General features: G+C 36.6%; 2 protein-coding genes across 5 annotated transcripts in view; one reads left to right on the top strand and one right to left on the bottom strand.

Annotated features, from left to right (window-relative positions):
* The window catches only part of LOC143905700 (cilia- and flagella-associated protein 44), a 34,202-nt gene that overhangs the window by 3,486 nt on the left and 5,086 nt on the right, over positions 1 to 25,630 (bottom strand). The window contains 14 exon segments of the mRNA XM_077421266.1: positions 333 to 495; positions 597 to 794; positions 1,836 to 2,024; positions 2,413 to 2,632; positions 2,710 to 2,829; positions 2,990 to 3,208; positions 5,134 to 5,300; positions 5,411 to 5,681; positions 5,782 to 6,016; positions 6,175 to 6,448; positions 6,517 to 6,655; positions 6,746 to 6,927; positions 7,313 to 7,552; positions 7,691 to 7,887. Of these exon segments, the coding sequence (XP_077277392.1) occupies positions 333 to 495; positions 597 to 794; positions 1,836 to 2,024; positions 2,413 to 2,632; positions 2,710 to 2,829; positions 2,990 to 3,208; positions 5,134 to 5,300; positions 5,411 to 5,681; positions 5,782 to 6,016; positions 6,175 to 6,448; positions 6,517 to 6,655; positions 6,746 to 6,927; positions 7,313 to 7,552; positions 7,691 to 7,887 (2,814 nt within the window).
* LOC143905721 (uncharacterized) lies at positions 11,871 to 17,908 on the top strand. Of its 4 annotated transcripts, none has more exons than XM_077421300.1 (3): positions 11,871 to 14,711; positions 15,360 to 16,226; positions 17,183 to 17,908. In XM_077421300.1, exons 1-2 carry the CDS (start codon positions 13,893 to 13,895, stop codon positions 15,852 to 15,854), a joined length of 1,314 nt encoding a protein of 437 aa, XP_077277426.1. In that variant the 5' UTR covers positions 11,871 to 13,892; the 3' UTR covers positions 15,855 to 16,226; positions 17,183 to 17,908. The 4 variants fall into 4 exon arrangements, with proteins under 4 accessions (XP_077277426.1, XP_077277424.1, XP_077277425.1 ...); XM_077421298.1 differs by having other exon boundaries at positions 16,288 to 17,908; XM_077421299.1 differs by having other exon boundaries at positions 16,282 to 17,908.

Genomic DNA, 25,630 nt, shown 5'->3' with positions numbered 1-25,630 from the left:
AAATTTTTATGAAAATTTTAAGACTTGCTCAGAATTTTTCAGATTTTTTATGTGAATTGAAATGTTTTTCAGGAAAACTTACAATCAGACAAAATAATAAAAAATATTTCAGATTTTTTCCGCCAACACATCTTTGTAGAAATCTGAATAAATATGAGAATATCCGTAAAATTTATTAGAAATTTTCATACATACAGATACTGAAATATTTCAAAAATCTTAATCTAATTATTTCTGAGAGTATCTAAGAAATTTTACATTTTTTTCAGAATTTTTCATAAATTTAAAATAGAAATTTTTAGAAAATTTCTGAAAAAGAAAATTTTTTTTACCAGGGAATAACGCAAACGGTTCTCTGAAAGTTATCGCGTTTTCTGGAAATTTTTCATCCAGAAGTAACACCTCGTATTCTTCGTCTGGACAATGAGGTAGTGTTTGCTCTGGTAAAACTGTCGTCCGTCTTTGCCTATCTGCCTTCAATGTATATTCCTCGATCTATAATACATGTGCAAAAGTTAAAGCATATTCTTACACGATACAACTTAAACACTTACATTTTTTCTCATTTCGTCAATAAAATATATTAATATACGCACCATTATTTTCCTCTCGGGAAATTCTATATTAATATTTAATGCAGGAGCTACTGGTAAAGGTTTTACACTTTTCAATGGTATCTCGGCATGAATCTTTTTGAGGGATTTTATTAAATGTAGAACTTTCGCATGCAAGTGTTCTTTTTCTGTTCTTACAGCTTTTAGTCTCGTGTTAAAAGCTTCTTGTTGATAATAAAGCTACAGATATCATCGCGAAAGAGCCTTTTATAAATAATAAAACTTCTAGTATAGGCTAGGTAGTCCAACAATAAACCATGTAAATTTTAGAGGCTTATATCTCTCTCAATTATTGAGTTGGAGATCTGTGTTTTTGCATATAGTTCATGAATTTAGTTGGCTACATACTGTATAAGATGACTTATAAGTCATTTTTAAAGTTTAGCCACAATTTTGATTCTTTTAAAACAATGTCAAATGATTCATTGTGTACAGGGATGTGTACACAATGAACCTAGCCAATTTTAATAATAAACCACATGTTTTATACAGTGAATTGTTAGTGTTATTTTAGTTTTGCTATGTTTTAAAATGTTTATTTAGGGAAGAGATAGTTATAAAATGATAAGTAAGATTAGGATAGTATGACTTTAAATTAAAGCTAACTTAATTATATATATTATGTTTTCATTATTTGAAGCTTATAATCAAAATTATTATTTTTAATTAGACTTCTTACTTAGATTATTATTCATTGTAGCAACTAGTCAGTTTAATAAGAACATTTACTTATAACACAGATAACTGTAGTAAAAAACAAAATAGTTCATTGTAGACCATATAACATTTTTTATGATAATCTTCAAAAAATACGGAAAAATAATGCAATAAAAAAAAGTTGCTTACAGAATTATAAAGCCAAATATACACACAAAATTATAGAATAATGAAAAAAATAATAGATATAACAATAAAAACATGAAAAATACGTAAAACTTACGAAAAGAAACTTAGTTTGTCACCCAAAAATCACAAAATGTAGTCTCAAACGACCGTCCGTCGCGCGATTTACTGGCCGATTGGGGAGCCGAAGAGGGGTTCAAATGCGAGTCGTTGCATGACAACAAGCACAATCTAGCAACACTACATTTATGAAATATTGCAATGGTTCATAGTGTACAACTGGTTCATTGATGGACTACTTACCCTACTAAATAATGAATTATATAATCAAGAGTAAATAAATGATTTAAAATATTTCTTTAATGTGCAGATACAAACCTTTTTTCGGCAATTTAGTAATTCCTTATATTTTGAAAAGAGAGTATCTCGTTTTTCCGACAGCAAATTGAAAGTCGAAGATGTCTTTAATTTATAATCACCGATGGTTCTTGTTGCTTCCTCTATAGCGAATATATCATGCGTATGATTGATAGATATATCTGGTTTTTTGTTATATATAACTTTCCACTGAATAAAATGAATCCGTGATTAAATTACAATAATAATAGTGAGAACACTTAATTTTATATAAATTTTATATAAAATCCGAAATTAAGCGATCCGACTGGCCAGGTCACATTTATTCTAACTCATGCACAACGTTTCAATCATAATCTGGTCTTTCTGAGATATTATAATTTAATACGCAACATTAGACATCATGTGTCGCCAGACATTGTATCCTACTACATCGTGCGAACGCCAAGATGTTTGGTGCGTCAAAAAAATGAAAATGTAAAATTGTAAAAATTGTAAAAATATAAAGAAAATTAAAGTACATTTTCTCCACTATATCTGTACCGTGCCATAGTCAAAGTTACTTAATTTTATACTAGTATTTGTAAATTGCACTAACTTCCTTTTCGCGTTCTTCCAGTCTTGTCTTTCTTAAGGTATATTTACGTAACATTTGATTTAACTGAATTCCAAGACTACTATCCACATCTTCGTAATTTACCCCCTTTAAGAAATCCACAATTGGTTTCGTTTTCGCCACCTCAATTTTTTCTTCCGTTTCCACTTTATCTTCTTCTCGTTGCTCCTCCTCATAATGTTGCACTTCATCATCCGTTACGCTATTCAGGGATGAAGATACATTTTAGACATATAACGTGCTTAAATAAATAAATATCTATTCGAGTATACAAATTACCTATTTCCATTCGCTTCTTTCTCGGACACGTGCGTATGTTTTAGCGTATCGATATGCGACAAAGTAACGTCAATATCCAAGACGCGTTGGCGCAAAGAATATACTACGCTATCTGGTTTCCTGTATCAACACAGATACCAGATCATTCTGTTTACACTTTTTAAGGCGGCTCCCAATAAGCAAGAAACATCAAGAAACATTTCAACTAAGATATTGCATTAATATTACAACGTTACTGCAATGTTGAAATGTTTCTTGCTTATTATAAGCTCTTACTTACGATATTTTGCAGACAACAAATGGTAAACATGTAATCGGTTGAACAAAATGTTCTAGAAGCTTTTGCAATCCAAGCTCGCTCTTCTCCACTTTAAACGCCAATTTCTCGCGTATCGCAGTCATTTCCGCATCTAACTCTTTGTTTAGATCAGCTGTAATTCTAGGATCTAGTTCCAATTCCTTGCAAGTTATTTGATGAGGCTCTGGTAGTACGTTATTCCTATAATGTGTACAAATATTTTATAAAAATATTTTTAAAAAAGATAAAAAAAAAGAGCGCCAAGTGTCCGCGTCTGTCAAAATAGTTATTGTGCAAAATTTTAATTTATTTTTGCTATAAAAGTATAATAGTGATATCAAAACATTGCGCCAACTGAAGTTTGTGTGTAAGCGAATTCATTTAAAATGTGAATAGGTATATGTGCGAAGTATATATATATATATATATATATATATATATATATATATATAATAGATATAAGATCTTAAATCTATTATATATACTTCGCACATATATATCTATTCACATTTTAAATCAAATTCGCTCTTTACTCACACAAACTTCACACACATGTACATAAGAATTAAATTTTATAATATGTATAAACTCATGCTGACAATCAGTTGGCACAATGTTTGATATCACTACTTTTATAGTGATATATATAATAGATATAAGATCTTAAATCTATTATATATACTTCGCACATATATATCTATTCACATTTTAAATCAAATTCGCTCTTTACTCACACAAACTTCACACACATGTACATAAGAATTAAATTTTATAATATGTATAAACTCATGCTGACAATCAGTTGGCACAATGTTTGATATCACTACTTTTAGAGCAAGTAGTAATAGTAGAATATGAGTGAGTGTGTGATAATAGTAGAGTCCTGATGATACCTATATAGATCATGCCTATCATACTGATCCTTTGTATCTGCCACTCTCTTGACGTATTTAGTCTTTTTTGAAAGTATCATTTCTTATACCGGTTCATCCCCCAAGCTGTCTGGTCTAGTTTCCTCTTGTCATTCGTTACCTGGGTGCCCATGCCTTGAAGAACTCCCGAAACCAGCCTGTGGCTTGGGTCCCATTCTTAAGATAAGAATGAACTTTCTAAGAATGAACTTTCATCAACAATGGTTTTTTTCCGTAGTAGGGTTGTTAGCCCTACGCACAACTCCCAACTTAGGGCCACTTCGACCGAACTCCGATTAAACTAACCGGAGATGGTCGAAGTGACCCTTTAGAGGACCGAGTGGCGATTGAAGCATATAGGTCATAAATAGGGGGTACACCTAGCAGTTGCTAGCTATGTGTAGACCACGGCTTAACGTCTCTTCTGAAAGCAGTTTCACCGCACGAGAGTCTTCTCATTAAATTCTCGTGCGGAGGTGTGCAGTTTAGAATATTAAAATTCCTGTGATCAAGTGGATTCGAGCCCGGTTCTTTGTAATTACGAGTTTGGCGCTTTACCACTGGACCACACTACTACCCTTACTTTTAGAGCAAAAATAGATTAAAATTTTGCACAATAGCTATTTTGACAGACATGGAAACTTGGCGCTCTTTTTTATCTTTTTTAAAAAGGTACTTTTTATGGTATAATATGCATTTTGTAGTATCGAGCGTCTCATAAGTGTGTTGATTTGATGTGATACAGCTAGATGATAAGATGAAATATATAATTATAAACAATTAACAATATACAGATTCATAAGTTATTTAATATATGACATATGATTAGATTGATAAGGTTGTATTGAAGGCTGGACTTCCTCGACGTCGGTAATGTCAACATTTCTAATCCTGTTTTCTATGTTATATAGCTATATCTGTCCTTGTCTAACGAGAGGCATCTGTCCTTGTTCGATTGCTGCGCCATTGCTGTGTGTGCGTGCGTGCGTGCGTGCGTGTGTGTGTATAAACTGCAGTATTTTTGCTATTGTCGTCAGATGACAGCTGTATATGTGCTCAAATTAGGGCCAATAACCGAGTAACAAAGGATGTTAAACAATCAACTTATTAATTTGCATATACAATATATATATTGGTACATTATTTCGATTTCACCGAATCTTCTTCAGCCGTACATATGTACATGTATACATATATATTCAGCATTATCCAAACCTTTCCAAAATCTTGCTATATTCCTCGCTTAATTTAAGCAATATCTCTAAAGTCTGATGTTTCCTCTGCTTTGCTGCAGTTGCAATTCTGTCATATTCAGCTTGCTGAATCATCTCTTCCAGACTTGCATAATCAATTTCCTCGATATCTTCGATACTAGCATATGGCTGTATCATGTCAAAAATTTATCAAAATATATATATATTTGCAAGAAATTAAATCACTAAATTAACTTCAAACGTTTTGAAATATGATTAATAAAACACTGCAAACATACCAGAGATAAGGTCTCTTTGGTCTTTTCAAATTCAATTTCTTCGAGTGGCGCATCATCGTTTATCTCATAAGAAAATAAATTTCCGTCATGTCCACACGTAAACAGTATCCTTTGGTCGTGGCTAAGAATCATTTTTGGAATATGGCCGTTATAATTATCATGCATTGGAAGTATCCAGTAATCTGAGAGATCTGTATAATTTTCGGGTTTCCATCTGCAAACCCGTATTTGTCCATGCTCCATTCCCAAAAACAAGTACTTTCTTCCCTTACTAGCGGTAACATAGGATATTAACAAATGGTATTATGCCGTATGAACACAAAATTCTTTTCTGTGCGATGTACGTAACAATTAATTTTATTTGCGCTTACTAAAAGAGACAACTTCGTAATTCTGTGTCATCCGCATCGTATATTATGGTACTTTTAACAGGCTCTTCTCCGACAGTTTCGGTAATTTCCGGACTTGGATATTCATATATATATCCCGCGTCAAATCCTGCCATTGATAACCAAATAATATCGCGACTAATGTATTGTGCCATCAATATCTTGTTTGGTATTTTCGGTATATATATTTCTGGTAATGACTCTTCTTCTTCTATATCTGTTTAATATTAAAATTTAATTTTTAATAATTAATTTTATTTATACTTTAGTTTTATTAACTTTGTTTTTTCACCATTTTTAACTAAACGATAAAATTAGACAACATTATAATTTTAGAGAAAAAAGAAAACAAGTAATATAATTTAATTAAAAGACCAAGAAATGCTTCTTCGTTAACTTCTAGTCCGGGACTTTCAGCTATTAATCGCTCTATTTCTTCACGTTTCTTTGCTATCTTCTCTCTCTTCTCTTTCTCTTGCTCCAGGCGTATTAATTCTCTTCGAATAGCAGATTTTACAGAATGAAATTTAAATGCTTTTGGTCGACACTGAACGAGTTCGTATGAAGCGATAGTGTACAATTGAGGTACGCTTGGTAATATAACTTCTACGCAATCACCTCGCAAACATCCAATTAATAATGTCGTTTCCTGTAAAATAAAATAAAATTAAAAATAATTACGAATACGTCCAGTGTAAATTGTAATATCTTATTTACATATTGCGACTTCCACGTAAGACACGTAACTCCCGATGGTACTTTGATGAAGCCAATTGGTGTAACGACAGGAAAAGTTTTGGTCACTGTAATGGTGAAATTAAACACAGTTGAATCTTCACTACCCGTCACTAGTAAGCTGAAATATATTCTCACGTAGAAATTATTATCACAATTAAATATGCAATAGACATTAAGATAATGGTCATTAAGATAGAGTTTTCTATACCTGCACGATGGATTCAGAGACATCGCAGTTATTGTCATTTTGTGCGGTTTTATGACTTGAATCAGTCTAACATAATCTCCTTTTACATTATCAGTGGCATTGGCTACCGATATCGCTACAGTAATTACACGAATAACACCATTTCCGAAAGCACAAGCGAGTGTTGACCCTGTTGCTTCAATCTTTCAAGTATATGAAATAAATTTATATATTATAATTTTGTATAAAGATATTTAAGTTGCGTAGAAAATAAGGTCTCTTATGAGATTATATAATAAAACTGAGCGATAAAATTTTAATCAGAAAAGTAGCATAATTTCTCATGTTAATTGTTGATATATGTTGTATGATAATTAATTTACTATATTAAAAGAATGTTTAATGCAAAATCTGTGCCTAAGTGATATAATGCTTGCAAAACATAAAAGCTATTTTAATAAGATGTATATATTAAGGAAATATTTTTATTCATTTATTTCATCAAAATTTCCAAAACGTTCAATATCTAGGCTGCGTTCCAGAACCACGCTCTTAGCGCTCGAGATACATAAAATAATGCCAACTTACCTGACATGGGAACCAAACAACTTGACTGCCAATGTTGTTAAATTTATGCACTAAAATTAACTTTTTCTTCAGATAATTATAAATATGCAGCTGTCCAGCTTTACTAAGGGTAGCTACAAAAGGACCCCACGTTGCATTAGCCATGTCGGCTATACCTCCCGCGTGGCACGTAAATATTTTTCGCGGTAGCTCTGGTTTCAAGGTATGTAAATCTATGAGCCAAATTCCACCATTTCCGTCCTAGAAAAACAAATTATTTTAAGATTGCATAAGTATTTCATTGATTTTTTTTCCATAAATTTACTTTATATTAAATTTACTAACATCAAGATCGATGCTTTCGAATATTTGTTGTTATAATAGGAATTTGTTACTTACTTGAGCATACCAGAATGTACTTTCTGGATTGTCTGGTTCTTGCTTACATATACACATTAGCATCGAACCGTTTGCTCCATTATTTTCACTGATGTGATATTCATAAATAGGTTGAATCTCTAGGATACGTTCCCCATTGTGGGAATTCGCTTGATCTATAGTTTCATAGAACCAAATTCGAATCCATCCATCCATACCTACAACCCATTTATAAAAATTCATTATTAGACTTTTCTTTCCAATTATAAATGATTAGTCAAATTGACATAAATTCGATGCATCAGAGTCGAATACTGGTTGATATTTTTTTATCTTCTTTGACCTCATCATAATTGTTCTTATGTTAATTGAGTAATTACGAATAATATTTATATAAAATTTCTTTCTGCCAATTCTTCTACATCAAATACTTAATACTATTTATATATTGTGCTATCCGACTTTGCATTGATTTGATATAGAGTTAGCCAAAAGACAATGGAAATCTTACATAAATATTCGCAATTGTTCAATTAATATATATTAATTAATATATATTATGTATATTATGTAGAAATAATTATGAGGTCGAAGATGATAAAAATATCAATAAATATTTAATATCGATTATTATTGATGTCGATTCGACCAATCATTTCTGGCTGGGTCGTGTATTCCAAATCTCTCTATATATTCTTTATATGTCTACATATATTCTAAGATTTTTTTTTAATTTAAGTCACTTACTACGTGTACGTTTTGGCAAAGACAAAGATCGAGAAAAATTCTACCCGCGAGAAACGATTATATTAAAACCATATTAGAAACTTATATGAATTCAATAAGAGTCTTATTAGGATCAAGTATGCAAATCAAATACGATTTAAATATCATATTTAAACCAAAGTACCCCAACCTGATATATAATCTATGTATATATGGAATACTAGCTGGCTTACCCGGGCTTCGCCCGGGAGTCGTTTTTCTTAAAACGATAATTTCATTTGTGATTTAAAGACGATAGTTTAACTTTTCTGCATGAATAACACATTCTAATAATAGATAAAGTCATAAAGGCAAATGAGAGCCGTTTTGCTCGATGGACGGGCGACAATAACAACAAAATTATAAAATTAATATATATAATATAACGCAAACGTTTCGGTACTTGGTTTGAACCCTCCTCAGTACATACAGATGGTCATCAGGGTAAATGCAGTGGTCAAAAGGTATGAAGCAGTGGTCACAATAATATAATGTAGTCAGCTTCCGCTCTCCGAGATTTTTTGAGAGTATGCATTTCAAATCTCCAATCCGACTGTTACCTTAATATTCCGTCAGAAGAAAATTAAATAAATATAAATGGTCAAACGTTAAAAATTAAATCATAAAAGTTACCTGACAGTCGAAATTGATCAGAGTTAAGATATCATCTCAACGCGTATTATTACAACGTTAAAACGTCCTTCTAGACGAGCGCAAGAGTTACAATGACGAAATATCATGAGGCATCGGCATAACATTAAATAAAACTGTTGTGAGAAAAGAAATCAACAGTGTGGAAGTCCCTCGATAACAGGCGTGTAAATGTCCCGCCGTGTCCTCCTGTAAGTTATTAATGCCGTTGTTTTGGCGCTTAATATAAAACATCTCCGAAATGCTTCTCCTTAAGTAAGATCTTTCACGATCCATAATTAAGACATTGTCCCAATCAAACTCATGCCCCTCCAAACGGTGTTGTGACACAACTGACAGGTCCCTCAGATTTCCGCTAAGCTGATTACGATGCTCCTTAATACGGGTTCCCAACCGTCTCTTAGTCTGGCCGACGTACGAAGCGTCACAATCCTTACAGCAAATTTTATAAACAACTCCGCTCAAGAAGTTATTATGTAGCTTGTCTTTCAAAGGTTTGATAATCCAGCTCAGTTTGTTCAAGCCAACAATTGCAGTGCGCAAATTAAATTTTTTAATTGTATTACAAAAACTATTAGTGATTTTATTGATGTAAGGAACAACAAAGAAACGATCGTTAACCATGCTGTCAGTAGCGTGAGCGTCCATTACGCTTCCCCGCTGTTGCCCATCAATCAATTTGATAATTCTTTTTTTGACAATCTTAAACACGAGTTCAAACGGGTATCCATTAGCCAGCAAAATATCCATCAGCATTCTTATGTTTTTTTGCTGATATCTTGGATGGGACAGCAAGAACGCTCTATCTACCATACTAACAATCGTGCCGATTTTCTGAGGGTGGTGTGAGAAAAAATTTAAGTATCGTCCCGAAAACGTGGGTTTATGATACCAGTCAAACTCAATAATACCGTTATTGATTATAACAGTGGTATCTAAAAAATTGATCCTATTAAGTCCTATTTCAACAGTAAATTGCAGTCTCCGGTGGAAAGAATTAAACACTTCGAGGACAGTGTTGACTAAGGACCTCGGCATAGACATCAAAATATCATCTATATATCTGAAATAAATCGGCACGACGATAGGCAGGCGCTCGAGCGCCCTGACCTCCAAATCCACCAGCACTAAATCCGCAATCACAGGAGGCAATGGGGAACTCATAGGGGAGCCAAAGGTCTGCTTATAAATAACACCATCAAAAATGAAATAGGTGGAATTAAAAACGAATTGAATAACTGATAAAAATTCATCCAAAGGCAGATCAGTGTTTTGCGAGATAAATTGCCATCTATGTCTAATGCTCGTGATTGCCAAATCCAAAGGGATATCTGCCTATCGTCGTGCCGATTTATTTCAGATATATAGATGATATTTTGATGTCTATGCCGAGATCCTTAGTCAACACTGTCCTCGAAGTGTTTAATTTTTTCCACAGTAGACTGCAATTTACTGTTGAAATAGGACTTAATAGGATCAAGTTTTTAGATACCACTGTTATAATCAATAACGGTATTATTGAGTTTGACTGGTATCATAAACCCACGTTTTCGGGACGATACTTAAATTTTTTCTCACACCACCCTCATTGTCAGAAAATCGGCACGATCGTTAGTATGCTGTCCCATCCGAGGTATCAGCAAAAAAACACAAGAATGCTGATGGATATTTTGCTGGCTAATGGATACCCGTTTAAACTCGTGTTTAAGATTGTCAAAAAAAGAATTATCAAATTGATTGATGGGCAACAGCGGGGAAGCGTGATGGACGCTCACGCTACTGACAGCATGGTTAAAGATCGTTTCTTTGTTGTTCCTTACATCAATAAAATCACTAATAGCTTTTGTAATACAATTAAAAAATTTAATTTGCGCACTGCAATTGTTGGCTTGAACAAACTGAGCTGGATTATCAAACCTTTGAAAGACAAGCTACATAATAACTTCTTGAGCGGAGTTGTTTATAAAATTTGCTGTCAGGATTATGACGCTTCGTACGTCGGCCAGACTAAGAGACGGTTAGGAACCCGTATTAAGGAGCATCGTAATCAGCTTAGCGAAAATCTGAGGGACCTGTCAGTTGTGTCACAACACCGTTTGGAGAGGCATGAGTTTGATTGGGACAATGTCTTAATTATGGATCGTGAGAGATCTTACTTAAGGAGAAGCATTTCGGAGATGTTTTATATTAAGCGCCAAAACAACGGCATTAACTTACAGGAGGACACGGCGGGACTTAGTAATATTTATACGCCTGTTATCGAGGGACTTCCACACTGTTGATTTCTTTTCTCACAACAGTTCTATATTTAATGTTATGCCGATGCCTTCATGATATTTCGTCATTGTAACTCTTGCGCTCGTCTAAAGAAGGACGTTTTAACGTTGTAATAATACGCGTTGAGATGATATCTTAACTCTGATCAATTTCGACTGTCAGGTAACTTTTACGATTTAATTTTTAACGTTTGACCATTTACATTTATTTAATTTTCTTCTGACAGAATGAAGGTAACAGTCGGATTGGAGATTTGAGATGCATACTCTCAAAAAATCTCGGAGAGCGGAAGCTGACTACATTATATTATTGTGACCACTGCTTCCCTGGTAACCATTCCTTTGCAATTCTGCTGTAAAACTGCACGAAAAATCGTGCACTAACTTTCGGGCAGATAATGCGTTTTCTATTTCTAACTTTGACTATTTTTCTGTTGGCAGAAACTTGCTCTTGTCGTAGTGCAACAGAATTGTGGAAGATATGTGTATGCATTTACATGTAGCAAAATAGTGCAAGAAATGTGGCAGATGCTTGCGCAAATCGCAATGCAACATAATCGCGCTAGATTTGTAGCAGCGCCTACTGCTACCCATAAAACACAAAATATTTTTAAAATATTTCTTAGAAAGATTAAAATAATTTACAAAAATATTTTTTATATTTATAGCACCGCAGTGGTGTTGGGTAAGCCTTGCGTTGTATTGCTGGCGAAGATTGTCGCGAATGTCATGATTTTGCTTCGCGCTTCGCCGGAGGCCTGCTTATATTAGATCCCAACTGAAATTTACTTGCGAGTTAGTTTTACCATTATGCGCCGCCTAGCGGCATTGTTGCAAACTAGCACATACAGCAGAATTCAACAAGAATTACGGCAGATGCTTGCGTAAGAAGTAGAGCAGCAGAAATACAAATGATTTTGGCAGAAATAAACAAAACAAGGCAAATGAGAGCTCGTTCGCGACGATGGACGGGCGACAGTAATAAAATATTACAAATTCAACAATATTTGAATAAAATATTGTTGCGTGCGCGCTGCCCGGTATACTTCCCTGACTCCGAGCTGAAGCGTGCAACGGGCCGACTTTCGTCAAGATGCGAATCGCCCTTAGTAACGCCTGTTTAGAAATGTTGATTGCCCGATGTTCAATTAAATATTGATTTTCTACCAGATGTTGTTTATACCTGATGTTCAGATTTAGCTGGGATACCGTCACGTTCGGACGTGTTATCCCGAGCCCTCTGTATTATCGAGCCATTTATTAAAGAAGTTCCTTTCGGAAATAACACAACGAGTCTTTCTTTATTTCTGTGAGAGTGACGGAGTGCGCGCCGCGAGTGCTTGTGAAAGAGTGAGAGACCCGGCGAGCGCAACATTTTGGGGGCTCGTCCGGGATAAAGGAAAGACGAGTCGCGCTAAACGGAATATGACCTCGACCGCTCTCACAAGGAAACGACTCCGGGCAGCGACTCCTCCACTGATCCCAGAGATGACGACGGAGGTGATCACGCTTCAGGCGGTGATGCAGGAGATCCGCGAGATGCGCGCGGAGCGCACGCAGAGAGAAGCCGAATTCGCGGCGATGGTGCAGCAGCGTGACGACGAGCTACGCCGAATCCAGGAGAGGATCTCACAGCTAAGTCCCTCCAATAATTTTGCTTCGGGCGAAAACGCGAGTAGCGCGACGCGAGAGACGGGCGCGAGTATAGACGCGTCCGGGGATCAAATCTTTCGCGGCATTAAATTGAAGCCCGATACTTACGACGGGACCGCGCCGTTACGCGAATTTCTTTCGCAATTCTCGCTCATCGCTGTCGCGAATAAGTGGAATGAGACGGAAAAGGCCATCATATTGGCATCGTGTTTACGTGGGAAAGCGCGTTCATTGCTTGATTCTTTTGCCGACGGGATTGAATCCCTCTCTTACGCGGAGTTAAAGGCGAAATTGGAGCTGCGTTTCGGGGAAAACGAACTTACACAAAACTATTATCTCCAATTTACCAACCGAAGACAGCGTCCGGGCGAAGATTTCGCAACGCTGGGTGCAGATCTGGAGAGATTGTCGCAAAAGGCGTACCCCGAATGTTCGCATGAAGTTCGCGATAAAATCGCGAGCTCACAATTCGTCGCCGCGTTGTCCGACGGTTTCGTGAAGCGCACCCTTCAGGTTGAGGGAGTAGCGTCTCTTAAAATAGCAATCGAGCGTTCGAAGACGCTAAAATTTATAAATCAGAATTGTTTTTCGGGAAAAAGAGACGCTACGCCGGGAGAATCTCATTCCGGCCAAAAAGAGGCTTCGGAGACGAAGAAACCTTTTAAACAGCAAAAGGGAAATGAACGCCGAAAAACAAAAGAGTGTTGGGGATGTGGGGCGACCGGACACTTCCGTTCTGAGTGCCCCGCACAGAAGCAGGAAAACTAGCTTCTGTCGGGTTGATCGGGGCTGGCTCGACAGACGAAGCCCGGGCCCCCGTTTGCGCGTCAAATGTTATACGCCGTCTCGGTGGTATAGATCCGCGCAAGCATTATTGTATGGACGGATTGTTAAATAATAAACCTTGTACTTTTAGGATAGATACGGGCTCAGATGTCTCAGTTTTAAATGTGAGATTATCGGTGAATTTCAGACAGATTCCACTTGATTTTTGTAATTTGAGGTATCCTACCGGTGAGAGGGTGCCGGTAATTTCTCGTGTATTAGCCGCGATTTCTTTGGGCAAATTTAATTTTGAAATGCCCTTTTATGTCGCGGATATTAACGATGAATGTATTCTCGGTATTGATTTCCTTGAAAAAGCGGAAGTTTTTGAAGGATTTTTCGAAAACACTCTCGGTTTGACGAAGAGTGTGAAGGGTGAGCACGGACTAATTTGTTCTCGAATAGAGGACTGTCCTGCTCTTCTCCCAATTTTTGAACAAGGATCTTCACATTTAGATCCTGCACAGAAACTTGTTTTTTTTGATTTCTTGAAAGAATTTTATCATGTCTTTTCCGAAAATATTATTGCCGGGAATTGTGATGTATTATGTCATACCATAGAATTGTGTGATTCTCACCCTATTAAGCAGGTACCTCGCCGAATTCCCCTTCATCTACGAACGGAAGTAAATAAAATTTTGGAAGAGATGAAAGACCAAAAAGTAATTGAGGAATCAAGCAGCCCTTGGGTTTCTCCGGTTGTTCTAGTAAAAAAGAAGGATGGCTCTATACGGTTTTGTGTGGATTATCGGAGGGTAAATGCCGTAACAAAGAAAGATTCCTTCCCTCTTCCAAGGATTGACAATATTTTGGATTGTTTAGCGGGGAATTCGTGGTTTTGTACTATTGACTTAAAAAGTGGATATTGGCAGGTAAGATTAGATCCTAAGGATCGCGAAAAGACTGCTTTCTCTTGCGGAAATGGTTTATGGCAATTCACGGTAATGCCGTTTGGTCTTTGCAACGCCCCTGCTACTTTTGAACGTCTTATGGAAAAGGTTTTGAAAAAATTAATTTCTAAAATTTGCTTTGTATATTTGGACGATATTATTGTTTTCGGAAAAAGTTTTGAAGAAATGATGAATAATTTAAGGGAAGTTTTCCTTCGTTTACAGAATGCTAATTTAAAGGTCAATCCTAAGAAGTGTGTTTTTCTTAAAAGAGAAGTAAAGTACCTTGGTCATGTTATATCTGTTAAGGGTGTTGCAACAGACCCGGACAAGATTTCTTCTGTTAAACAATGGCCGCTTCCGAAAACACGGAAACATGTGCGAAGTTTTCTTGGTTTTTGCTCGTATTATAGGAGATTTGTCAAAGGTTTTTCTATTTTGGCTAAGCCTTTGTACAGGCTGACGGAGGAAAATAATAAATTTGCTTGGACTTCTGAATGCCAAGAGGCATTTGATAATTTAAAACGTGTTTTGACTTCCCCCTCTATTTTAGCTTTTCCTTCAGGAGAAGGACAATTTATCTTAGACACCGACGCTTCGAATCATGGTATTGGGGCGGTGCTTTCTCAGTTTCAGGGGAAGGAAGAAAGAGTGATCGCTTATTTTAGCCGAGTGTTGAGCAAAACTGAACGAAATTATTGCGTCACCAGGCGAGAGTTATTAGCAGTGGTAGACTCAGTAAAATCTTTTCGCCACTATTTATATGGAAGGAAGTTCCTAGTGAGAACGGATCATGTTTCTTTGAGATGGTTGATGTCTTTCCGGAATTTGGAAGGGCAATTGGCCAGATGGTTAGAGCGTTTGCAGCAGTACGATTTTGACGTCTATTATCGAAGCGGAAAAGCTCATGGCAATGCGGATGGATTGTCGAGACGTCCGTGTTTGGAGACGTCCTGTCGTTACTGTGCAAAGATAGAGCTCAACGAAGAATCTGAGGAAAAGACTTGTGGACGTATAGTTTTCGTTGAAGAAAACCTTCAGGAATGGCGTTCCGCTCAGCTTCAAGATCCGATTGTTTCGAAAATTATTCAAGCCAAAGAAGCTGGAAGACGACCAGATTGGTAGGAGATCTCTTCTGGAGAGCTATCCCTAAAAATCTATTGGACCCATTGGGAAATGTTGTCCATGGTGGACGGCGTTTTGTATAAAAAGTGGCTCTCTCCGAATTTGCAGAAGAACATCTTTCAGATTGTCGCTCCACAACAAAGGATACAAGAAATTTTAAATGAGGCCCATAGTTCTCCTACCGGTGGACATTTTGGTATAAATAAGACGTTACAGAAGATCCGAAAACGTTTTTACTGGGCCACTTGTAAGAAGGATGTAGAAAGATGGTGTGCTACTTGCAAAATTTGTGTCGCTAGGAAAGGCCCCATTGGTAAAGGAAAATCTTCCTTACAAATATACAACGTTGGAGCTCCCTTCGAAAGGATACAGGTAGATATTTTAGGTCCCTTGCCTACTTCTTTGGACGGGAATAAATATCTGTTAGTTGTAGTCGACAGTTTCACTAGATGGCCAGAGGCTATGCCTCTTAAAAATAAGAGGGCCAGTACGGTAGCAAGATCCTTGGTGGATCAAGTCTTTTCTCGACATGGGGTGCCCTTGGAATTACATACGGACCAAGGAAAAAACTTTGAATCTCGACTTTTTCAAGAAATGACTTCCCTAATGGGAATTAGAAAAACACGAACCACCCCTCTTCATCCGCAATCAGATGGACAGGTCGAGCGACAGCACCGTACTATCTTAGACTATTTAGCGAAATTTATTTGTGGAAATCAGAAGGATTGGGATCGGTGGATTCCTTTATACTTACTAGCTTTTCGCTCTTCTAAACACGAAGCCACTGGAGTGACTCCGGCGGAAATGTATCTAGGACAAGATCTACGTTTGCCTTTAGATCTTCTTAGGGGAAGCCCTCCTTTATTAACAGAAAGAGAAGACGGAGAGGTAGAATATATATCCAATCTAAGGGAAAGATTGGATCTAATCCATCAGTTTGCCAGACAACGTCTTTAAATTAGATCCAAGAACGTAAAATCTTGGTATGATCGACGTTCTAGGCGAGTCCTTTTTGAACCGGGACAAAAAGTCTGGTTCTATAATCCTCAACGAATTTTGGGAAAGGCCCCGAAATTGCAAAGTCCTTGGGAAGGACCATGGGTGGTAATAAAGAAGCTTAGCGATGTCGTGTATTGTATCCAGGAATCTCCTCGTCGAAAGAATAAAATAGTTCACGCAGATCGTTTGGCTCTTTTTCAGGAAAGAGAGTAGTTTTTCAATCATTAGGAAGTGTTAGTTTATTTCGACATGAGTCTGAGCCCGTACTCTAATCGTTTATTGTATGTTCTTTGTTCAATTTTTCTGCGTTTAAAAATGTTGTGTTACAGATTCCAACATCGATTTGAAGGCATGGCGACAGGGGAACTGAAGAAGTTGCTCCTGAGAAATTTTTCACACTGTCTCTCTCACGGTTTTTGACCGTGGTTTTCCCGTGAGACTGAGGGCGAATGCCGAGACAGGGGACAGAGTGCTCTTAGAGCGATGGGTCCACGGAAGCTATCCCCCTCTGATCCCGAAGAAAGAAGACCCAAGCACGCAAGACTCAAGAGGGAAGAGGAACACCGGCGGCGAAGCCCGGGGTTGAGCAGGATCTTCGCGTGGAGCCTGGCCAGCTCTATAAGAAGAGGCCTTGAGAAAACCCGGAGACGAGGAATGGACGGAGCCCGGTAACCTGAGGCAGCAGCCCAGGGTAGGGCAGGAAACCGTCCAAGGAGCAGTCTCCAAAGAATTTTAGCAAGCTGCCTCTCTGATTGTCGGGACGACAATCTGAAGAAGGGGGGCAGTGTTGCGTGCGCGCTGCCCGGTATACTTCCCTGACTCCGAGCTGAAGCGTGCAACGGGCCGACTTTCGTCAAGATGCGAATCGCCCTTAGTAACGCCTGTTTAGAAATGTTGATTGCCCGATGTTCAATTAAATATTGATTTTCTACCAGATGTTGTTTATACCTGATGTTCAGATTTAGCTGGGATACCGTCACGTTCGGACGTGTTATCCCGAGCCCTCTGTATTATCGAGCCATTTATTAAAGAAGTTCCTTTCGGAAATAACACAACGAGTCTTTCTTTATTTCTGTGAGAGTGACGGAGTGCGCGCCGCGAGTGCTTGTGAAAGAGTGAGAGACCCGGCGAGCGCAACAATATATATAATAAAGTAAACGTTTTGGTCCTTGATTTGGACCCTCCTCAGTACATATAGCTGGTCGAGTGAAATGCAGTGGTCACAAGTAGTCAAAAATGCAGTTATTCCGCTCTCCGATTATGAGAGTGTGGATCTCGTATCCTCAACGTGACTGTTACTTTAATTCCATAAAAAGAAATAAATTAAACAAATATATATAGTCATACCTTAAAAAGTGATCACAAGAGTTACCTGACAGTCAAATTGATAAGATATACGACACCATCTCTCCGCGTAATACAATAAGTATTACGCGGCATTTTTGACTACTTGTGACCACTGCATTTCACTCGACTAGCTATATGTACTGAGGAGGGTCCAAATCAAGGACCGAAACGTTTACTTTATTATATATATTTTATTCAATTTTTGTGTAATATTTTATTACTGTCGCCCGTCCATCGTCGCGAACGAGCTCTCATTTGCCTTGTTTTGTTTATTTATTGTTATTGAGAGCGTTATCTTTGTTATTTTAGCAGAATATACCGTACATCTGATTTATCAATCAAACATTTTTCGAAATTCGTAACGCCAAAATGGACCGTATAGCCTACATCTCACAGCACGAAGCTATAACAGTTTCACAATTTCCACTTAACTTACAGTAATTATTTCTATAAATATTTATAACATAAATTAAAAACTACTTTAATAATATTGATGATAATTATTTACACTTTATTTTAAAATATTTATTATAATCTTTTATTTTCCGGACATTATAATAATATTTACAAAATATTCAACGTATATATTTTCAAAATATTTAAATCTTTTTTTATAAATATTTTATAAATATTTTGTGCTGTCTGGGAGTTTAGCGCGCTCGGCTGTTCTTTTTCTGACGGGCAGATGCTTGCACGCTTTTTTCGCATTTCTGTCACTCGGATCTATACGGCAAAAACAACAATTTAAGCGACATTATACACTTGTGAAATTTTGCTGCAAATATGTTTCAAGAGTTTAGCACACTCGACTGCTCTTTTTCTCACGGGCAGATGCTTGCACGTTCTTTTCACGTTTCTGCCGGTCGGATATGTACAGCAAAAACAACAATTTAAGCGACATACACTTGTGAAATTTTGCTGCATATATGTTTCAAGAGTTTAGCACACTCGACTGCTCTTTTTCTCACGGGCAGATGCTTGCACGTTCTTTTCACGTTTCTGCCGGTCGGATATGTACAGCAAAAACAACAATTTAAGCGACATACACTTGTGAAATTTTGCTGCATATATGTTTCAAGCGTCTAGCACACTCGACTGCTCTTTTTCTCACGGGCAAATGCTTGCACGTTCTTTTCACGTATCTGCCGGTTGGAGCTGTACTCAAAAGATACTTCCATATTGTTTTCACATTTCTGCTACATGTTTACTTTTAACAAATAATATAAAATTTTACATTAGCTTCTTACAGCAGACTACTGCAATAGTACAGTAAGTACTCGTTCAATCACAAATATTATGCACTTTTGTCGCAATTTTGAACTGTTTTCTTGCGCACTTCTTCGGGACGCATCTGAACTAGCAAACTGGTTACCAGGGTTCATACCTTTTGACCACTGCATTTACCCTGATGACCATCTGTATGTACTGAGGAGGGTCCAAACCAAGGACCAAAACGTTTGCGTTATATTATATATATTAATTTTATAATTTTGTTGTTATTGTCGCCCGTCCATCGAGCGAAACGGCTCTCATTTGCCTTTATGACTTTATCTATTATTGTTTTCGAGAGCTTTATTCTTGATATAACACATTCTAAGTGCTTAAGTTTTAAACTTTTTTGCTTGACAATAATCACATATTGCATCCATTTGCCCAATTATTACTCTCGGATAAAATTAATTGATATTCGTAATTTGAATCATAACTAAATGCCTCTAATTTCAAATCGGACCGCATAAATGTTTTCATACATGTCGTAACCGGTCTTTTTTTACTCGAGTTTCATACTATTGAGTCATTTCCGCTTTTCCGATATTTCACTTACCGATCAGCGACATCATCCCTTGGTTTACCCAGGCTTTTTTTCGGGAATTTTGAGATTGCTCGCTCGGGATGTACACAAAATCTCGATATTTCACTTACCGATTACCGATTTTATTCCTTGGTTTTTAAAGTAATACTTACCGATTACCAATTATATACTTTAATTTTTTAAGTGAAAAATCGAGGTTATGTGTATTTCTGATACCGGTTTCCAAAAAGATCGGTAACGAAAAATTATACACTTTATGGCATTTCCTGGGAAATTCTACCCCTGTTTTATATACAATTCTTTGAGATTCGGTCAATTAATTTCCAAAAACTTTGAAAAATTTTGGTAACGACTTCCAAAAAGATCGGTAACAAAAAATTATACACTCTATAATATTCCCCAGAAAATTCTACTCCTATGTTATGTACTTATAGTAAAAATTCGGTCGAATAGTTTAAGAGTATAAAAAACATACATACATATACATACATACAGACATTCTATTTTATATATATATATAGATACTTTTGTTAAGGTATGCAAAATCAGCCATACAAACAGACTTTTCAGGCTTGCTTAGAGCTGCAAAGCTGCTTAGGAACGGTTTTTCCCAAATTTTAACCAAATTAATTAACGAATCTCATTAAACTTATGCTCGTTTTAATCAGTAAGATATCAGCCGCAAGGCGGTACAGAGCTGGATTTTCCATTTTGTGTGTGGCTCTTGAAAAATTTATAATAAATAAAATACGGACTCGCAGCTAAGCAACTCGACAGAGGTCGCCGAGGTCGGTAGTGTTACTCCTGTCGACCCTTAAGACCATTGCACGTAACAAAGTTTTAGTCATAATCGTAAGGCCGTAAGAAAATAGACCAATCACAGTCGATTATTCTCCTTGAGCTCGAAGAATAATCGAGTGTGATTGGTCTATTTTCTTACGGCCCTACGATTATGACTAAAACTTCGTTACGTGCAATGGCCTTTAAGCACCTAACCTTTACGAGCGCTTACGGAGAAGTATACTCGCTCTAGAGTTATGTGAAATTGTGAAGTAACCTCATTTTCTTCCATGTATAAGCCGCCAGAGTCGAAGGAGCACTTACACGATATTTTTAATTATTCCTCGCTTCGACTAATATGGGTATGATATAAGCTCTAACGTCATCAAAATTTACGAAAATATTTTATGAATACTTAAGAATCGATGAATTTGAAGATTTTCTCTTCATCTCTCAACTGACTAGAGAGTACCAGTAGAACCTCCTTAAATGTTATTTTTTAAGTGTGGCAGTCCACTTTATTGGCAGAGTAGACTCCACGATACAACTGATACAAAAATTGTGCCGCTCTATAGCGCGAGACAATATTGTGTTTTTTGATACTGTTCTTATAATACTGTATGTCAAATTTTAAATACGAGAAACAGATTCCATCGAATGCCATCTATCGGATACTTCGAGATGCAATATTGTGATCTGATCATGTATATATAATCTTATATAACTATTATATATACAATATATATATATATATATATATATATATAAGTTTATATATAATTATATTATTTTCAGTTTAAATTGTAAGGTATGTTTGCGCAAAATAATACTCTTCTTCTTCTTTTTGAAATAGGCCAAGCCTGTTTTTCCAACTATTGCTCCTCCTGTGAAGTTGACGTCCAGCTATTCATCCAACGTTTTGGGGATCTTCCCATGGGATGCCTGGAGTGAGGCTTTCCATCCCTAGCGATCTTTGCGATTCTGTCGTTTTGGATCCTTGATACGTGCTCGTTCCATTTTCTCTTTCCCTGTCTGACCCATCTAACCACGTTTTGAATTTCGCAGATTTCCCGGATGTTTGTGTTTCGGATCCTGTCCCTGAGAGAGTAGGTACCCTACGATGTTTCTTAGTACCCTCAACTCAGCGGTCCGCACCATGCTTTTGGTTTTGGCGGTGTCCGCTTTGGTTTCGGCTGCGTATGTCAGAATTGGTCGTACGCATGTTTTGTAGATCCGGACTTTTCCTTCTCTCTTCATGTGTCTGTTGTTCTATATTAGGTCACCCTGCCATTCTTACAGCTTTCTTAGTTTGGTGTAGTACCTCACTTTTCCGGTCCTAGCAGGAGGAGATTTCGATGTCCAAGTATTTGAAAGATATAACTTGCTCAATTGCTTGGTCATTGACCACAAGTTTGCAGCGGATGGGGTTTTTTGCCGTTACAAGCGATTAGTCTTCTGTATTGATAATTCCATGTTAAAACAAGTCGCTGTCAAGTAAAACTGGTGCAGCAACCGCTGGAGGTCGTCCTTGCTCTCCGCGACGAGCAGGGCATTGTCCGCGTAATATATGATAAATATTGCGCCTTTGTGTGTTTCGAAGCCGCTTCCCGCGTTCTTCACTTTTTTTTATTATTTTCAGATTGAAAAGCAGGGGGGTGAGGAAGTCGCCCTGCCTTATCCCGGACGAGATGGGTACTTCCTCCGTCAATCTGCTGCTGACGCGGATGTGAGTTGTGGTGTTGTGGTTCAAGGCTCTGATTATTCTCACTATTTCATCAGGGGTGGCTTTCTCCTTTAATATTTCTGTGATGTCGTTCAACCTGACCCGGTCGAAGGCTTTGGTTAAATCGACGAAACACATGTAAGCCGGTTTGTCAAATTTGATGGCCTTCTCGGCTATCTGGCGTGCTATGAAGATGGCATCTGTAGTTAATCTGTTTATCCTGAAACCTTGTTGTTCCTCATTTTTGAGTATTTCCTCCGTGATGATCCTCGAATTTTTGTTCTCTGCCGTTCCAGCATCCGCATCTCAGGGCGTTCCTTCTCCAGGTTTATTTCTTCATGGTTCTTCTGTTCTTATTTGATGTGATTCGCTTGTGTCGTCGAAGTTGTATCCGTTTTGTTCCGAAGCAACTTGTTGGTTCTGTGTGGGCGAGCTAAATTTTTTACCGGGGGTAGGCTGCTAACCTTGCCCCCGAACCCTCTTTCTTTGTCCAGGCTTGGTACTGGCAGTAGCGCTTAATACCACTGGCGGAGTTCAAGCAAAATAATATATTTATTATTTATTATTTTATTTATAAGATTAATATATTTTTATTTATAAGAACTATAGTATATATATAATATATATTATATAGTTTTTTTTAATGAATTATTACAATTTTACTGTTTGCGAAAATATTTAATAAAAATTAATGTCAATTAAAAAAAATTAAGTATTTTATGCAAAATTAGAAAAAAAGAAGAAAACTTAAAATAACACAATGAGAAAAGTGTCGTTTTCGGTCAAAGCAGATCTTGATGCTTAATAATATTCCACAATATCAATTATTATTAAATACATTTTTCAGTTTTTTAAATATGTCTGTTAAGTTAGCACCCCTCCCCCACAAAAAACCGAAATAACAAATATGCAGAAATTAAGTGCTCTTTATATGCTAATTATGTGCTCAATTCATGATTTTTGTGCTCGGTTTAGTGAAAAATCGCAATTGGCTACGTCTACACCCAGCGACCTGATCGCGGCCTGACCTATATTGTGACCCGAAGTCGGTCTAGTCATCATTCGTTTACACCGAAAGAGACCTAAAAATTGACGGGATCGTATTTGGGATCGCCCTGAATTGCAACAAATCCGAACAAGCAAATAAAGCTTTTAGGACGCGTCGCGCGTGATCGCGCGTTTACATCGCAAATGATAACGTCTTATTTCAGGTCGGGTCATTAAAATACGCGGTCTGACCTGAAGCCAGGTCCGGTCGCTTTTCAAGTGTTTACAGCAGGCGACCATAATTTAGGTCGAATTTGAGGTATAAGCCGCGGCCTAAATTCAGGGTGTAAACGTAGCCAATTGAAAGTAGGGGTACTGGCTTAACGTAAGTTATCACCCCCACTAATTAAAATTACATATAAGATAAAAAAACTCAATATGCTAGAATTATGTGCTTTTTATATGCTTTCAAAAGCCTTAACCCGTTGTGGTCACACCTCCTAAAAATAACGTAGGATCCAATGGACCCCAGGTTTTTTTTTCTTAAAAGTATACTATTTTGAGAGTAAAACGCATAAAGTTTTTTTGCTCTATCTCAAAAAATTTTGATGAATATTGACCCCACAACAGTTGCCATTGGCGTTCTTTTTGATGTATCGACTCAAACCTTAAACTGGAATTTAGTTTATGTGTGACTTCCTCTTTATAATCCAATAATTTTTAAAATTAAAAAAAACCTGGGGTCCACTGGAACCCATGTGACCACAACGGGTTAAACACAATTAGCCTAATATCTGTAACAGTTTAAAAGATATACGCCAAAAAAGATCTCTATTTACTATTAACATAATAAGAGTAAAGTGCTAGTTAAAATACAGATACCGAATTAGTTTTTGTCTTAAAATGTTCCTCAATTTGTGTACTTTCAAAATACGTACAATGAGATTTTCGTGCTTATCCTCTTTGGCCGACAAACCTCTCCGAAAGTGAGCACCACTATACTTTACTCTTATATTAATAGTGCATAAATCTTTTTTGACGTATATCTTTTAAACTATTAGGGGAGATGGATGAACTGTATAGGACACTTTCTTTTAAAAGTTCATATTTTTCTTAATTTCTAAGAAATTGGTTCTTCGACTCAATTATAAGTTAATTTGGTTGTTAATGCTCAATATAAACGTATAATAAAATAAACACATTTGAAAGTAGTGTGTTGTTTCTACCTTTTAAAAAAATATTCTTTCCGTCCTAATCTGCCTCCCTGGAGGGGAAGTTTAGGACGCTGCTGGGGCAGTTTAGAACTGATAATAAAAAACCGAGATAATTCTTGTCTTCTTATTTTATTCATTAAAAGTAATAAATCTCTTGCTAGGCAACATTTACAAACCTTTTTAAATATATTTTTAATATATTAAAAAATATATTAAAAATTAATAATATTTTTTTCTTTAACAATACAGTAGGTAATTTGTAGTAGGCAATCAAATAAACATAAGTGTCCACCTATTGAAACCTTAATTAAAATTAGTCTCACAAACTCTTTCTTTCTCTCTCTTTCTCTCAAATTTCTTTTTGTCCAATATACTGCCCCAACCCTAACTAGAAAAAAGAAAACATAATATTTTATATCAACTCTTTTATTATGTTGTTGTATTTTGCTCATTACAACGCAAAACATATGATCATAACCAGAACATACAAGTGAATTTCCTTTTGAGCAATAGTTTAATATAAAAATACTTACATTGTGAGCCAAAATAATTACAACAGCCAGCGAAAATCACTAACAGTTTGTAGATTAGTTTGACAGCTAACAGCGCGGAAGCTCTCATGTGAAGTTTATCTATTGACCGGTTGCCAACCGAAAAATGCGTTTAACATGAAAAAAAGTGACAAATTTATTCTTTATTCAAGATATCCTAAACTGCCTCTGTCTTAAAGTGCCTCCTTCTCCCCTATTATACAGATAGGCTGATTTTGTTTAAGGCTTTTGAAATTATATAAAAAGCACATAATTCTAGCATACTGAGTTTTTTATTTTATATGTAATTTTAATGAGTGGGTGCTAACTTACATTAAGCCAGCACTCCCTTTCAATTGCGATTTTCCACTAAACCGCTCGAG

The sequence above is a fragment of the Temnothorax americanus genome, unplaced genomic scaffold (genome assembly GCF_048541705.1).
Source record: "Temnothorax americanus isolate GAGA-0224 unplaced genomic scaffold, ASM4854170v1 Scaffold66, whole genome shotgun sequence".
In the NCBI taxonomy this organism is placed as follows: Eukaryota; Metazoa; Arthropoda; class Insecta; order Hymenoptera; family Formicidae; genus Temnothorax; species Temnothorax americanus.
The sequence above is the reverse complement of the archived record's forward strand: the minus strand, read 5'-3'. Positions and strand labels throughout refer to the sequence as shown.

Bases quoted from the DNA above. Each gene is read 5' to 3' on its own strand.
- LOC143905721 (XM_077421300.1), top strand. From the start codon at position 13,893: ATGGACGGATTGTTAAATAATAAACCTTGTACTTTTAGGATAGATACG. The intron at 14,712-15,359 runs GTAAGATTAGAT...GTGCTTTCTCAG, and splicing joins TAAAAAGTGGATATTGGCAG to TTTCAGGGGAAGGAAGAAAG.